This window comes from Ceratotherium simum, chromosome 3, assembly GCF_057802395.1.
Source record: "Ceratotherium simum simum isolate JZ-2026a chromosome 3, ASM5780239v1, whole genome shotgun sequence".
Classification (NCBI taxonomy): domain Eukaryota; kingdom Metazoa; phylum Chordata; class Mammalia; order Perissodactyla; family Rhinocerotidae; genus Ceratotherium; species Ceratotherium simum.
In genome coordinates, this window is record NC_141902.1 from 80,441,453 (window position 1) to 80,459,479 (window position 18,027).

The 18,027-nt window shown below is 38.0% G+C and overlaps 1 protein-coding gene across 3 annotated transcripts in view; it reads right to left on the reverse strand.

Moving 5' to 3' along the window:
* Nucleotides 1–201: 201 nt before the first annotated feature.
* Nucleotides 202–18,027, reverse strand: part of ASB7 (ankyrin repeat and SOCS box containing 7) — a 53,359-nt gene continuing 35,533 nt past the window's right edge. For 2 of the 3 annotated variants that reach the window (XM_087428859.1, XM_087428858.1), the window contains exon 6: nt 6,186–6,387. In XM_087428859.1, coding sequence (XP_087284985.1) covers nt 6,245–6,387 — 143 coding nt within the window. In that variant the 3' untranslated portion in view covers nt 6,186–6,244. Of the gene's footprint in view, nt 3,590–6,185; nt 6,388–18,027 lie in introns of those variants that run through there. The other variant, XM_004431891.3, reaches the window with a different exon arrangement.

Consider the following 18,027-nt stretch of genomic DNA (forward strand, 5'->3'; position numbering starts at 1 on the left):
GTATTTACAGAATGCATTAAAGGGGGAGGAGGGGTAAGAACTGCCTTATCTGATCTAAAATGGTGCTGTTTTCTGTATCACACTCTTACACAATTCCTAATTATCCAAAATGCTGATGAGTGAAAGACTTTTGTTTCTTTTCACCAAATAGCTGGAAATATTAAAAAGTTAAGGCAGACTAGAAATAAAACACAATTCCAGTATGTTTTAAACCAGATTTAAGTTTTTTTTTTTAATTCAAATTGACCCAAAGCAAAACTTACATTACAAAGGAAGAACAAAATACAGTATGATATAACACACTAGGAGTTACATGAAAGCTAAATTTGTAGGCAAAGGGCCTCATCCCAATCACATTCTGGGCTAATGAGCAATTCTGCAGGAAAGTTAGAATCTCAATTTTTGTATGGTCCACTCTGGTAATTAAACTACACATTCTTGTCTCTTAGGGTGTGCATCTGACAAATCACACTAGACTCCCTCACGCTCCAGATGTGTACTCTTGCTACTGGCAGAACACTGAATTCTCTAGCGGAAATGCTGTTCCAAGCATGACTGATAATGAATTAAAAAACAAAACAGTCAAGTCCTCCAAACTAACAAGCGTGGATTATTCTGTAGTAAATAGTTTAGAAATATGAGAATTAAATAATCTAAAAAACACTCTTACTCTGCTGTACATTTATAAACACAAATATTTACACAAAAAAATTCTTCTGTTTTCAAAAGATGAGGTTTGCAGTTCATTAATGATCATAATCGTTTATGAGCTGGTTTCTTTGGTGTACTTGCCAAATATATTTTTCTAAAGGTTCAGTAATAGGCTTAAATAATAAATTTCAAAAGAAACATAGAAGGATCAGTGACAAATTTGATACTATTCTGCACATTTCAGTCAAGATTCTGGAAAAACCAATCATTTGATTTTCTGAAAATACTTGTTCTCTCTACTCATTATGTGACCACAGAATGCTTCTCTCCAAACAAATTCAAATGCGGACCTGCATGTTTATTCCCGTTTTCCACCAGTTACCAACTTCAAGACATTTTAGTTATTGTTAAATGATATGTGATTGGGATTTTATTAACAACAAAAATAAAACATTCTTTTTAAGCTTCCAGATAAATCAAACCTCAAACAATAAATAATGGAATTATATACTTCTTCATTAAATAGAAATTTCAATTCCAGGATGAGCTCTCATAATTTTTTTTCTGAAGTCACAGCAGCAATATAGAACAAAGAATTTACCTTAATCTGATCTTTTTACTTGGAATTCCCTGACTCAAACCCAGTGGCTAACTTAGTTTGGAAACCTTTGAATGGCTGGGGAAAGAAAATCATTTTAAACTAACTGAATAAATTAAAACACACATATGAGGAAATAAGCCCTGTGTGAACATAACACTAACATTACTGCTCGGAGTGCAGGACCCCAGGTGCCCTCCCATCTCCTCGTCTCCCTGGGCCTGGGGTTTTAGGGAGAAGTGACACTCAATTCATTGCTGGCCATGCCATGTCCCTGATGCTGCTCAAGTGTCTTAGCTCTGACCTGGGTATGGGTTTAAAGAATGAGAACACAGCTCAGCTCCTATCTTCACAAGGGACTCTCTCTCGGAAGATAACTTTTTGGAGGTACTTTTATGGGGAAAAAGACCATTCTAGCCACCAGACTCCAGTTACAGTTTTGGGATGGTTACAAAACTGGCCACACTTTCACTGGCTCCCTGCAAAAGAGTCTGTGTACCCCATCAGTGATCTCCCAAATCATCCTTTTTCCAAAGCTCCCCATTCTTCAGAAACATGTGCACTGCCCAGGCACAAGCAAATCAGATACTCCAATGCCATAGCCACTCTGCACCCAAGAGAACAAACTTTGTGCTTGAGAAAATATCACTGTTGGCTCTGAAAAAAGGGAAAGCCAGAGTAGACTCCTAATTCGGCTTAGTTATACTTTTCAGGTGAAAATAGTTTTATACTTAATGACTTAAAACTAGAAATTCAGACAAGAGAAGCCCTTCATCTTGTAAACTTCTGGTTAACAAATTTATTACTAGTGTGTAAATATTTTGAAATTTCCCAAAGCACTAAGAACAATACTGGGATATCTGAAAAGGTTCTTCTGAAACTAATATGATGACAAATCAAGCACAGAACATATCTCCAAGGGCATCATCATAGATCCCTGATGCCTCTGGAACCTTTTCCATTGTTGACACTTTATCATATCCATGTTTATACTGCAAACATATGCCCAATCAACCCAGAAAATAAAATAATGTCCCGAAGAGCTTCACTGTGTATAGCCTTAAAATAGATAGAAAATGTTTAATTAGCATATTAGGAATTAACCAGATTTACAAATGTGCACCCACTAGAAATTTTACTCTTTAGAAATTTTTTTTTAATTGGGAAGAAAAAAACACCATGAAACCACCTCAAATTATTTAAGCATTAAAGCCAAATGGTTTAACAATATTTTGGGCTATTTTTAGGGAATACCCTATCACCAGGATATGAAATTTTCTGCTTAAAGTGAAGTAAAAGACAAGCTTAAAATGGAAATTGTGACTGACATACTAAAGTTGTGCAATTAAAATTGAAGTGGCGGTTCCTGTTCTCACGGGCACGTCAAAGCCGGCTACAGAATGAGGAACGTCAAGTGAAATAATGGATAAAATACACCAGAAAGAGTATTGCACTGGAGGCACTGTTTTAAAAACAGAATACACTGGCTTTATAAAGTTATTTTCTTTCCCATTAATTTTTTTAAAAGCACAATTCAACTAGAGACAGAAGTTGAGACCCAATGTCTCTGGGTAGTGTACTACAGTTGTTAAAAAAATAAGTTAAAAACAAGAGCACACCAACAGGAAAGCAGAGGTACTGGATTTATGTCATCTGAAAGCTACGTTAATCAGGAGAAGAACAGTTTGAAACAGCCAATTTGTACTCATTAAGAATGAATGAGGCGACAGCACTACCTTAAAAATTTCTTAGGGCATTTTCCAGTAGAACCCAGGACTCCCCTGGGTGAAGCTGTGCCTCCAAACTCTAACAAGTGCTCTGCTGGTTTATAAGATCGTGCACGCCAATGAAACCATAAATTTGGAAAGGGTAAATTCTCCACTCCAAACCTGCTTGTGTCATTTTGGAAAAACAATTTTTGTAAATGCAATATTGTATAGAAAGCTTGGACCTCTTAAACTTGGACCAAGAAACCAAATTAAGACCTTCAAGCATGTGGTGTGTGTGTTTATATATATAAAAAAATCCCTCCCCTACAATGAAAACCAAACAAACAAACAAACAAAAAACCTAAAAGTGTATACCTGCTTTCTGACTTCACAGCAAATCAGAAATTGCATAGGATATACTTTGTGCAAGGCGAAAAGCCTTTTAAGTATCTGGAATATAACTCCTAATCTTGCTCACAGTTCTGTGTATATCAGATATCATCAAATTTGTGTTTTAAGTAGTCTTTCATGACCTTGGCAATTGGTAGTTCATCAAGTAGCTTTAGGTTTTGAAGGCCTATACATTGTCGAATTTTAATTCGGCACAGGTCCTGCAAGTTTCTGGGCTGTCCTAAAAAGACAGAAAAAAGAAAATGTTACAAAGCTACAAAGCACAATACACAAGGTGGGCTTTTAGGTTCTGAAAAGAATTGTTCATTTCACTGGGAAGTGTCTGTCTACGGACTTTACATACAAAGGATTAGAGATACTCCTACCAAGAGGATGCGTCCTGGGTAACTTCATGTGATATCTCATTTAATCCTCTTCACGACCCTGAGATGGGTGATATTTTCACCTTCATTTTACAAATAAGGACACTAAGTATGCGGATTTAAGTAAATTGCTCAATGTCAGATGACTGAGACTAAAACCAGTTCTGATTTTGAGCCTGCTATTCTTTCCATTACAAATCACAATGCCAGTTCTCATCCTGGCTAGGCCTCTGATATGCTGGGTGAACCTCTGTGAGCAAATCATTCCCTGGGCCTCAGTTTTTCCATCTTTCTGAGGGGACCGAACAGGACGCCCTCTAACATGACTCCTCCTTTCAGCTCACTGTGTAGGACACTGGAGCCTAGACATGTAAGACCATCTCTGGGGAGCTTTCCCAAAAGACATCTGCCCACCTGCTCACCGTGACTCTGGACAAAGCAGAACCTTGGCTGTCAGGATGAAGGCATCCTGGACGAGGGCGTAGACCGGGAGGGCAGGGAGAAGGGTGAAAAAAGAACCCCAAACTAGTCTGAATCTGTCTCTTCAAACCTCACACCCTGACCATCTATCTGCCAATAACCTCTGCTATAACCCAACTCAAAAAGAAAAACTACAAACTCCAATTTCTTTCACTTTCGAATACTGTGCTTTACCAAAACAATACAGATGACCACAAACACAAGCAAAAATCCTTAGCAACAGTGCCCCAGTAGCGCTTGGATTCACACAAATTCTGCTTTCATATTAAATGGTAATAATAATAAAAGATAACATATGTTCAATGCTTACTCTGTGCCAAGTATTCTTATAAGCTCTTGACATATACTAACTCGTTTAATCCTTTTATGAGGGAAGTACTTTGATCATTATCCCCATTTTACAGACTCCTTACATCTCAGGGAGATTAAGTAACATGCTCAAAGTCAAGCAGAATGCCATACTTCAGCAGTGCTCAAACTTCCTGGTCTCAAAACCTCTTTGTACTTTTAAAAATTATCGAGGACCTAAAAGAACTTCTGTTTATGTGGATTATATCTATCAATAATTACGGTATTAGAAATTAAAACAGAAATTTTAGAAATACTCATTAGCTCATTTAAAAATAATAAAAATAGGGGCCGGCCTGGTGGCGTAGTGAAGTTCGCGCACTCTGCTTCAGCGGCCTGCGGTCTGTTTGGATCCCAGGCGTGGACCTATATACCACTCATCAAGCCATGCTGTGGCGGCATCTCACATACAAAATAGAGGAACACTGGCACAGATGTTAGCTCAGGGCCAATCTTCCTCACCAAAAAATAATAATAATAATAATAATAAAACAAACATTTACATGTTAACATAACATAGTTATGAAAACAACAACAAAAAAATAGTGAGAAGAATGGTATTCTTTCATATTTTTGCAAAGCTTTTAAAGGTCTGGCGGGCATAACAGATGAGATAGTTGAATTCGCATATTTGCTTCTGCATTCAATCTGCTGTGATGAAATCACATCATCTAGTCTCTGGAAAAGTCCACTTACACTCATGAAAGAAGGAATGTGAAAAAGATAAATAATGTCTTAGTATTATTATGAAAATCATTTTGACCTCAGATACCCTGAAAGGGTCTCGGAGAACTCCAGGGGTCCCCAGGCCATGGAGAACCACTGCTATACTTAGTACTTCATCCCTTATTTGAATTATAATTATTTATAGTGATCATCATTATTCAAAATTAAGTAATTCTTCACAAATGAAAAAGTCTCCTTAAAACTCAGACCACTGTTCTGTAAAGTGTGTATGAACATGTGCTTTCCAAGAGTTAACACATGGTCTCTTAATAGAAGTACAGCAGAAGCCACTGCTATCCTAGAAATGTCTGTAAATTACGGGCATGTATGTGTTATCTGCAGATGTCTGCATAAGGATCTGTGCGTGGCTGTGACACACACACTCACATCTCTCAGCAAGATTATGTCTTCTCCATCTTCCAGATCTCTGCTAAAAGGGCACTTTATTAGGGGAGATGAGGTCAGGTGCCCATCAGATATTCAGAGCTCCTTCCCACCATAGCGCTTAACAAGGTTATGATTTTACATCTGTTTGGTGATTACCTACTCACGCCCATCTTCCTCACTATATGACATGTTCCACGAGGGCAGGACCACTTCTGGCTGCCAATGAAAGCCCAACGTCTAACACAATACTCAACAAATACTAGTTGAATGAATGAATATTTAATAGGCTTGTCCTTAAAGTATAAAACAGTCCACTCATTGCAAAACACACCCATGTCAACAGCAAATCACTTTCCAAACTGTTTTTGAATTATTTTTCATCACCATTCGTGGGCTACCATTAGGAAGAGAATAAATTATCACTGTCATTTTTCAATAAATGCTTACAAGTATTTGATCTGCAAATGAAAACCAGAATACGAATTAGATGTGAATATTCTTTTTTTAAAAGAATTTGACTTTCCTAATAGATGGCAGGTTCTTTTCAAAAAAAAAAAAATGAAAGTAGACCCTTACCTTACACCATGCACAAAAATTAACTCCAAATGGATTAAAGACTTGAATGTAAGACCTGAAACTATGAAACTTCTAGAAGAAAACATAGGCAGTTCGCTCTTCCACATCGGTCTTAGCAACATCTTTTCAAACACCACATCTGACCGGGCAAGAGAAACAATAGAAAAAATAAACAAATGGGACTACATCAAACTAAAAAGCTTCTGCACAGCAAAGGAAACCATCAACAAAACGAAAAGACAACCTAACAATTGGGGGAAGATATTTGCAAACCATACATCTGATAAGGGCTTAATCTCCAAAATATATAAAGAACTCATGCATCTCAACAACAAAAAAACTACCAACCCAATTAAAAAATGGGCAAAAGACCTGAACAGACATTTCTCCAAAGAAGATATACAGATGGCCAACAGACACATGAAAACATGTTCAAAATCACTAACTATCAGGGAAATGCAAATCAAAACTACAATGAGATATCACCTCACGCCCGTCAGAATGGCTATAATTAACAAGACAGGAAACAATATGTGTTGGAGAGGATGTGGAGAAAAGGGAACTCTCATACACTGCTGGTGGGAGTGCAAACTGGTGCAGCCACTATGGAAAACAGTATTTTTTTCCTCAAAAAATCAAGGATAGAACTACCATATGATCCAGCTATTCCACTGCTGGGTATTTATCCAAAGAACTTGAAAACACCAATTTGCAAAGGTACATGCACCCCTGTGTTCACTGCAGCGTTATTCACAATAGCCAAGACTTGGAAGCAACCTAAGTGCCCATCAAGGGACTAATGGATAAAGAAGCTGTGGTATATATACACAATGGAATACTACTCAGCCATAAGAAACGATGAAATCCAGCCATTTGTGACAACATGGATGGACATTGAGGGTATAATGTAAAGTGAAATAAGTCAGAGGGAGAAGGTCAAATACCGTATGATTTCCTTCATTAAGTAGTAGATAATAACAACAATAAACAAACACATAGGGACAGAGAGTGGATTGGTGGTTACCAGAGGGGAAGGGGGGAGGGAGGAGGGTGAAAGGGGTAATTCAGCACATGTGTGTGGTGATGGGTTGTAATTAGTATTTTGGTGGTGAACATGATGTAGTCCATGCAGAAATAGAAGTACAATGATGTACACCTGAAATTTTTACAATGTTATAAACCAATGTTACTGCAATAAACAAAAAATTAAAAAAAAAAAAAAAAAAAAAGAACAACCACGATGTATTTAGGCAAAAAATAGATAACGGATAAAGTTGACATAAGTATACATGCATACTTAACTGAAAACGTATCATCCAACAAAGTAGAAAAACTAAATTACTGGAATTTGCTTAGCTAAGAAAAAAAGAAGGATCAAGACAAAAGGTTATGTAATGGGGGATTTTCTGATAGTCTTGTTTTGCAGCAGATTGCACTCTCCAAAAATGACCACAATATCTCCTATGCCTCATGGTCCTTTTTACAATGTGACTAGATACTCCCATCGTTAAGAGATGGAGTCTAGGTTCCCTCTCCTTGAAACTGGGTGAACTTGTGACTACAGTGGAAATGATGCTATGTGATTGCTATGGCTAAGTCATAAAAGGGGATATGACTTTCGCCTGGTTCCTGGGACATTCACTCTTGGAACACAGCTACCGCCATGCGACAAAGTCCAAGCAGTCTACAAAAAGGAACTGAAGACACTGCCCAACAGTCCCAGCTGAGCTCCCAGCCAACTGCCAGCACCAACTTGCCAGCCATCTGAGTAAACCATTTTGAAAGTGGAGAGGCCCCAGTCAAGCGACTCCAGATGACACTGTATAGAGCATAGAAGCAAGATAAATGACTATTACTGTTTTAAGCCACTAAATTTTGCAACATCAGATAACCGAGTGAGATTCTGGGACCTGGAAGTAGGGTGTTGCCATAAAAAAAAAAATCTAAAATATGTGGCTTTGTCACTGGTACCAGGCAGATGGGAAGGGCTTTGAGGAAGCTGTTGGTCAGGGCTCAAAGGGAAGTTTTTAAAATGTTACTAGAAGCTGGAGGAAAGGGGAGCCTTCTATTCGTGGTAGAAAATTTGGCACAATAGTCATCTGTCATAATGTGGAAACTAGGAAATACCCTAATGATGTAGTTAAGAAGATTTCCCAGGCAGAATATTGGAAGTGTCACTGGCTCTCCTCATTGTCTATGATAAAATGCAAGAGGACAAAGACAAGCTAGCAACTTTCATTCAAGGGACGCAACTACAGAAATACTACCATCCTCAGAAGTTATCTCTGCACAGGCCTTTCCCAGAGAAAAATGCACTTTTTATGCCTAAATATCGGAAAGTTTTACTCAACTTGCTACTAATTTTTCTTCTCCTTAAGCAGTGTGCTCTGGCAATCTTTCCATATTTTGGGAGAATCTGATCTTTCAAAGATTTCTTGACTGTGTGTAATTCCTGTCTGCAGAACGACCTTTAATGGTAGAGGTGTTTCATAGTGGTTAAAAGCTTCAACTTTGGAGCCAGCCCGCCAGGGTTTCACTCCCAGCCCCACCACTTACAACAAGTGTGACCCTGGGCAAACTACTCAGTCTCCTGCCTCGGTTTCCTTATCTATGAACTGAGGATAACACCACCTACATCAAATGCTTTTACAAGCATAAAGAGTTAATTTTGGTAAAGTGCTTAGAATAATACCTGGCACATAGTAACAGCTATATAAGTATTTGGTAAATAAATGTTAAAATAGTAATTTTTAAATAATGCTAAGGATAATGTTTATTTCTCCTTCCAAGAAAAGTAGAGGTCTCCTTCCTGGAAGCTGAAGAAGTCTCCATCTTCCTGGTGTTAAGATAGTAAGGAAACTAGTTGATAGCTTAACAGTAAAGGAGCAACTGGTAATCCATTATTGGGAAATAGTCCTGGGCAAATTGATGGAAAACATATTGTGGAAATCACTGCATGACTTGAATCAGGCAGAAATGTGAGAAGTTTAATAACTGTATAAAAAGACGTGCGGTGATGAAGGAACGTCATTATACATAAACATACAGATATTAACTCATCCTGCCATGTAGCAGCATTGAGTCAAAAGTGTGCTAAATAATAAAGAGTAATAAGGACTACTCACTGTAAGTACTCTTATCTCTAAGACTAAGGAGCTATTTTTTCAGGAATATCATTTTAGGAACAGAAGATTATGATTGAAAAAGAGGTACTTATTTTCTTGTCAACACATCACTTAAAAGTATTTACCTACTATGTACTCGAAAATGCACTGTCCCAAAGATTGAAGGGGCAAGGGAAGAGGAGGGGGCACTGCAGAGGAAAAGAAGGCAGAGCAAGAGACTAAAGGGAATGAAAGCAAAAAATCAACACACACGTGCACAATGTTTAACACGTGTCTTAGAAAATCACTCCTACCCTGTTAAGTAACAACTGCCTTGTCCGTGAGACTGTAACAGAGGAGACCTGGGGGACATCACACTAGAGAGTGTAATTTAAGGAATTATAAACACTTTGGGTGATGCAGAAACACTACAAGACATTCACACTAATGAACTACAATGGAATTACATAATAGTTCAAAGGGTTATGAGTCTTTCCACTTGGTAAAGAAGCCCATCATTAGTAATAATTGGGCTGGTATAAAATAGGAAATCAGCTTTTGAAGGGTCTGGTCTATTATAAATTACAAAACCAGGGAAGCAGCATAATTCAGAAAATTAAATACCTGAAACCACTTCCTTTTGACATTGCATTACTGCATTTACCATAAACTAAATTTATTTATTTGGATAAAATATTTGTAAAGGTAGATAGAGAGGAAAACATTTTTACATAACCCAAGTGAACAAAATAAAAGCAAAGCAAAGTTCCAGGTTCTTCTTCCGGGGAGAGAGGGGTAGAGACTGGAGGTGGAGGTGCAGGAGTGAAGAAGCAAAAAGGAAGATTCAGCTTCCTGTGGATTGCTTTATTCAGTCTGACTTGTTCCTTCGAGCACTTCTCATCTTAGGTCAACATCTTGAATGGTCTCCCAATACCTCTTTGTTTTATCTCAGCTTCCCATTTTAAAATCCTACAATAAACACATTTTATCCCTTTGCTCTTGCCTCTAAATTCCCTTCACAGGGACCAAGTACGAAATGTGTTACACAAATCTTATAGGACAAAGGCAGATTCTAGCTCATCTTAAAATAAAAATTATGGTATGTAAAATAAAAGGCTACTCTGATTTAACTCTTAGATAGAATCCAAAGGTATACAGTATCAGCCTTGATGACATTTATCCATTAGTTACATTTTTTTCAGAGGCAAAGGAGCTTTGACTTGTATTTTCTACTTGCACTAAGCCAAACAAAACCGTATATTGCTTTCTAACAAATGACAAGAAATCTCCAGAAGCCTACACCAAAAATAGAAAGTAATACAAATACAATGAAAAAATTACAGAATAAAGTAATACTTTCTATATCAAAGAACCTTAAAATGTGGTGTAATTTGACTTAAAACTGTATACTATTTATTTATTTCTGAAAGTGATTTTAATAATTGGGACTGAAAATGTAGATGTCTGGCAAAATCCTTAATTAGGAAAAAATCAACAATCAAAAGTAGCCTTAGTTAGGGGAGGGCCTGGTGGTATAGCAGTTAAGTGCGTGCGCTCCACTGCGGCAGCCCAGGGTTCGCAGGTTCGGATCCTGGGGGCGCACTGACGCACTGCTTGTCAAGCCACGCTATGGCGGCGTCCCATATGAAGTAGAGGAAGATGGGCACAGATGTTAGCCCAGGGCCAATCTTCCTCAGCAAAAAGAGGAGGATTGGCATTGGTTAATCTTGTTCACAAAAACAAACAAACAAATATAGCCTTAGTTAAATGTGTTACACAAATTATTTCTCCAAAGAGTTACACTAGGTAACACTGTTTTGGTAAGTCATCCTACAAAGGAAAAATCAAAGAAACTGATTAAAGAAGCATTTGAAAGGAACACAGGAGTAAGGGCACTTGATGTAGAGGCATTGTTTTATGTGATCATCTGCTCACATGCATGTCGCTGTACTGGATTTAGCTGAGAAAGCCATAGCCTAAATCTCATTTTCTTACAATTAAAAAAAAGGAGTTATGACTTGTATTCTTACTTTTTCAAAGTTTGAAATTTTGTTTTTAAAGTTTAACTTCTGCAGCTAAAACACAGTACTTGACTTTACTGAAATTTAAATAGAAACATATTTCAGGTTACTGCAGTGTTTATAAAACAGTATTTTTACTATGACTGACGTTCTAGAAAGCAATAAGCTTAAGTACTTGACAGATTAAGCCTCCCATAAAACAGTTCACCCAATTCAATTCTCATCTATCTAATCTTTTTCTCCTAGAAATATGAGCCATTTAATTCCTTAAAAAATACAAATCGAAATACAACCTAGACCTGCCTTTTACACACTGCTGAAGCATAACTAGTGGTTTCTTCAAGTCTTTGGATGGCAGCTACTAGTAACACAGATCACTGCATCAACTCAGACTCCTCTGGATATTAAACTCAAACCCAACTAGCACGTTCTCTGCCTTAAGAATAATCTATACCAGAGCTTGTCACAGGAATAAAAGATGCTGTATAAAAGTAAGCTGTTTAGTGAACTAAGTTAAATAGTTAATTTACTCAAGGATGTCTTGGCACCTCTGATACACTACTGTGCATGGTGAATCTCTGAAGCTGGGATCTAGAATCCAGGGTCCTAGTCCTCCAAACTATCTGAATAATGAACCTGTTTTCTCCCTACAGCATGTGATAGAACTACAATTTTATAGACACATTTCAAGAATCATTGATCTCTACAGATCCTAGGTAGTAAATATGCTGGCATAGGGCCAGCAGTAATTTAAAACATTTCATTTTATCCACAGATTATAACTGTGAACAGAAGTATATTAGAGATTCATCAAACTCTAAAACACTAGGCTAACAGGGTGTCCTTCACAATTTGAAAGTAGAAATTGTCCATCACTGGGTCTCAATTTTTTAGTTTTAGGACCTCTTAAAATTAGAGGACCTCAAAGAAGTTTGTGTGGGTTATATCTATCTATATTTACCATATTTAGAAATGAAAATTGAGAAATTAAAAAATATTTATTGATTCATTTAAAAATAACTAATAAATTAGTTAGTTGAAATAAATTTTTATGAAAAAAAAAGCAGTGCTTTCCAAAACAAAAAAGATTTCATGAAAAGAGTGGCACCGTTTTACATTTTTGCAAATATCTCTTAAGGTCTGGCTTCATAGAAGGCAGCTGGATTCATAGATCTGCTTCTGCATTTCACCTGTTGTAACATACTGTCTTGATTGAAGTAGCTGAAGAAAATCCAGCCTCACTCACATTTGTACTTGGGAAAGGAAGGAATATTTTAATAGCCTTTTTAGATCATCATGGATCTTCTCCGATAGTCCATCAAAACTCGACAAGTGGTGTTTTTTAAAGGTTAGTTGCAATGTGGAATCTGAAACCAAATCAATGAACTTTTTGTACTCTTTCACATGAAAATCCATTGCTCTATCTTGCCCTTTGAATGGATCTTTAACCCATGCATGATTTAGTAACACTGTGTATTAGTTGTTTGTAAAACACTGATTCACTGGGTTACGCAATCTTCCAAATGTTGACCCATTTCATTATAATGACATCAAAAAATCACTTTTGTTAATATCTCCACTGATCTCAAAAAAGTCTTTGCATATTGGAAAACTGTCCATGTCACAGTGGCAAATACAAGCTTTTCAAAATTCTAATTTTCACTTGAAAGCTCAAATTTTGTAACTTGCCATAAATACTGTCCGTTGTTTTCTTTAAGGTGATAAGTGAACTTTATTCATTTTCAAGAAAATGTCTGTCAAATAACCAAGACTAAATACCCATAGTTTGGCTGTCAGTCAATCTTTCAGGTAAAAACAGTGTTCCAAGAAAAAAGCTGCTGATTCAGCTCAAACAAATTGCAGAAGTGCTCTTCCTCAATTCAATCACAGCACTTCGGTATGCAGTAAGATACTCTCAATTTCCATCCCACAGCATATTAAAAAGGTACACACTCAAAGGGATTAAGAGTTAATCAAATTAACTTTACTGCTTGGTCAAAGACATTCCTCAACGGAAATGGAATACCCTTCACTGAGACTGCCAGCTGGTGGAGAACATGACTACTACTAGTACCCTCTGGGTCCACCTGATTAATGCTAAGGCGCCAGCAGTCTTACCCACCACTGCTCTCGCACCATCAGTGCAAATGTCAGTGCAGTGAAAAAGGCAAATGGTATCTTAGTATTGTTATGAAATTAGTTTTGACCTCATGGGCACCTAAAATGGTCTTGAGGACCCCCAAGAGTCCACACTATAAAAACCATTGTTCTACATGAATCAAAAAAATCAAATCAAATCACAAGCAGCAGGAAATCATCCCCTTTAAGAGTGGATACTGGTAAGACTTTTTAAAAGGGCAGGACCCCAGGGACTATGGTCTAATTCCCCCATTTTTCAGCAGAGAAAACTGAGATCCATGGGGCAGGGGGAGGCTAAGCAGACTGCCCAAGTTTATCAGGCAATTCAGACACTGGGCCAGGAGCCCATTAGCTGCTCTACCACCAGATTTGGCTGATTTAATCACACCTCTGACACAGGCACAGCTGAGAGACCTTCAGGATGCTAGAAGGGAGACATGTGCCTCTGAAGCCCAGCAGGCAAAACCCCACCCAGACCAAGGGACCATGGATAGGACATTTTTCACATTTCAAGTAAGAATGATAAAACTAATGAACAGACTTCTAGTTTCAGTTCTAACATGTAAAGAGCTTGGAAGTCATCACTCCCATCCTTACAAGAAGAAAAAGCTGAACAAACTGAAAATCAATGACTTATCTTGGGCAAATCGCCACCACAAAATCTGGAGAGCGAAACAAATCCAGAGGCACAGCTGAGATCTGTGTACCTGGAGTAGAAGCCGCTGGAGCCGTAAACTGGCAGGAACACTTAAATGGTAATTTGGACAAATTGCCAGACACTGTGTGTGCAACAGCCTGAGAGTGACAGTCATAGTCTTAGGAAGCCCCTACATGTTCTGACTGTTACTTTCAGGAACCCCACGAGGTTCTCACAGTGAAGAGTCAATAGAGACCCCCCTCATGCCTCTGGCAGGGGGCGGGTAAGAATAGCCATTGTCACATACACCCAGAAACTTCTCCATAACAAAGGCCTGTTCTCCAAGGGAAAAGACTTTACCATTACCAGTCTTATCCCACCTGGAGAATGAACACTTCTCTGACTCCAGCCCCCTTAGTCTTCCTATCTCATCATGGTGTGTATGGAAGGGGGCTGGGGGGTGGGGAATGGGCAAAACTAAGAAACACGAAGGTCACAGCCCAGGGACACAGGCTCACAGAAAGACTGAGATTTAATTAGAAGATTAGAGACTGCTGGCCTCCCCTACACCTTCCCAGCACACCAACAGGGCTCCAGTGTGACATCAGGTGACAACACTGGATTACAGCTGAAAGAGCTGCAAGACGCAGACTTTCTCTGAGGAGGAGTGCTGAGGGAAGCCCAAAGTTGAGAGGGGAGGCAAACCAAGGACACTGGAGGAGTCTGAAGCCTCTGGCACCCCCGGCTACAACAAACATGACATAGGGCCCCACTCCTAGCCAGGTTAACATAAAACCTGACATTAAAGCCTATTTACCCCAGTTCCTATTACCCGATACAACACGTCTGGCTTCAATAAAAAATTACAAGGCACGCTAAAAGGCAAGAAAAAACACAGTCAGAAGAGACAAAGCAAGCATCAGACCAGACTTAGATATGACACAGATGTTGGAATTATCAGACAGCCAATTTAAAATAACTATGATTGCTAGGTTAAAACTAATGAAAATATTAGATGGTAATAGGAAAATCTTGCCTATCTAATGCCTTAATGAGATAGCAGCTCTGCAGAGGTAGTTTCCACACACAGTGAGTACAATGAGGATACCACTGGCAAAGGCAGGGATGGGTAACAAGTTGAGCCCTCCAACAGCCCTGGACCTTGCTGCCTGTACAAGTCTTTGATCCCACTTTGCCTTTTATACACTTCCCTCTTCTACATGAAGGGCAAAGCCTTATAATTAAAGAGTTTCCTAGGCAGGCAGCACAACATGGCACCTTTTCTACAAATAATCTAGCCAATCAAACATGGAAGCTGCCTCCTTTTAAGGGACATTCTCCAGCTGGGAGCCACCATATTTACTGCTATCTCTACTCTGACTTGACTGTGTTCTCTAAAACTTGCCTCCAATTTCCATACCATTTGCACGAGGAACTGCAAGTACCGGCTCTTTTCAGTCCTTCCCCCTCTCCTGCAGAGGGAGCTGACTAAGGAAAGTCCTTACCTACCTCATGCATAATTTGTGCTTGACATTCAGAAGTGGGGTAAGTTCTTCACTATTTCTCTCTGAATAACATTCTAGAGCAGCAGATGATTAAAATCCCATAATTTTTTTCCCTATAAGATTAAATTCCTGCTAGTCACTGCCGGAGGTTTAGCTTTCTCACGGAATTTCTCTTTCTTAAAAGATTTCATATTCTGAATAACTCCTCCATCCATACATTGACTAGAGGAGTTTACATTGTGGGGCAAGGAGATGATAAGAGAAAAAGAGCACTAAATTACAATCCAATTGCTCAGGGTGAGTTCTATTCTTTTTTTCAGGTGTACATCATTATATTTTGCCTTCTGTATAGACTACACTGTGTTCCCCACCAAAAGTCTAGTTGCCATCCCTCACCATATACATGTGTCCCTTGATCTCTTTCATCCTCCCCACCCCTCATCCCCTCTGGTAACCACTAATCTGTTCTCTGTATGTATGTATTTATCTTCCACATATGAGTGAAATCATACGGTATTTGTCTTTCTTTGACTTATTTCACTTAGCATAACACCCTCAAGATCCATCCATGTTGTCACAAATGGCAAGAGTTCATCTTTTTTATGGCTGAGCAGTATTCCATTGTATGTATATATACCACATCTTCCTCATCCATTCATCCATCAATGGGCACTAAGGTTGTTTCCAAGTCTTGGCTATTGTGAATAATGCTGCAATGAACATAGAGGTGCATATATCTTCTCAAATTAGTGTTTTTGTGTCCTTTGGATAAATACCCAGAAGTGAAATAGCTGGATCATATGGTAGTCCTATTTTCAATTTTTTGAGGAATCTCCATACTGTTTTCCATGGTGGCTGCACCAATTTACACACCTGCCACTCTTCAAGATAATATTGGAGGTCCCAGCCAGAGCAATTAGGCAAGAAAAAGAAATAAAAGGTATTCAAATTGGAAAGGAAGAAGTAAAACTATCACTATTTGCAGATGACATGATTTTATATATAGAAAACCTTAAAGAATTCACAAAAAACTATTAGAAATAATAAATGAATACAGTAAAGTTGTAGGGTACAAAATCAACACACAAAAATCAGCTGTGTTTCTATACACTAACAACAAACTAGCAGAAAGAGAAATTAAGAATAGAATCCCACTTATGATAGCAATAAAAAGAATAAAATACCTAGGAATAAATTTAACCAAGGAGGTGAAAGACCTGTACACTGAAAACTATAAGACACTGTTGAAAGAAACCTAAGATGACACAAAGAAATAGAAAGATATTCCGTGCTCATGAATTGGAAGAATTAACATAGTTAAAATGTCCATATTACCTAAAGCAATCTATAGATTCAATACACTCCCTATTAAAATCCCAACAACATTTTTCATGGAAATAGAACAAAGAATCCTAAAATTTATATGGAATAACAAAAGACTCCAAATAGCCAAAACAATCCTGAGAAAAAAGAACAAAGCTGGAGGTATCACACTCCCTGACTTCAAAATATACTACAAAGCTATAGTAATCAAAACAGCATGGTACTGGTACAAAAACAGACACACAGATCAATGGAACAGAACACAGGGCTCAGAAATAAACCCACACATTTATGGACAGCTAATTTTTGACAAAAGAGCCAAGAACATACAATGGAGAAAGGAAAGTCTCTTCAATAAATGGTGCTAGGAACACTGGACAGCCACACACAAAAGAATCAAAGTAGAGCACTATCTTACACCAAACACAAAAATTAACTCAAAACGGATTAAAGACTTGAATGTAACACCTGAAACCACAAAACTCCTAGAAGAAAACATAGGCAGTATGCTGACATTGGTCTTAACAGTATCCTTTTGAATATGTCTCCTCAGGCAAGGGAAACAAAAGCAAAACTAAACAAATAGGACAACATCAAACTACAAAGCTTCTGCCCAGCAAAGGAAACCAACAAAAAGAAAACACTACATACCAATTGGGAGAAGATATTTGCAAGTCATATATCCAATAAGGCGTTAATATCCAACATATATAAAGAACTCAGACAACTCAACAACAAAAACACCCAAAAAACCTGATCAAAAAATGGGCAGAGGATCTGAACAGTCTTTTTTCCAAAGAAGATATACAGATGGCCAACAGGCACATGAAAAGATGTTCAACATCACTAATTATTAGGGAAATACAAATCAAAACCACAATGAGATTTCACCTTATACCCATCAGAATGGCTATAATTAAAAAGACAAGAAATAACAAGTGTTAGAGACAATATGGACAAAAGGGAACCCTTGTATTACTATTTAACAATATCCTCGGGGCAAGCTTTACTTATAGGATAGTCTTTCTCGAAAGTTTAATATTGCACCTC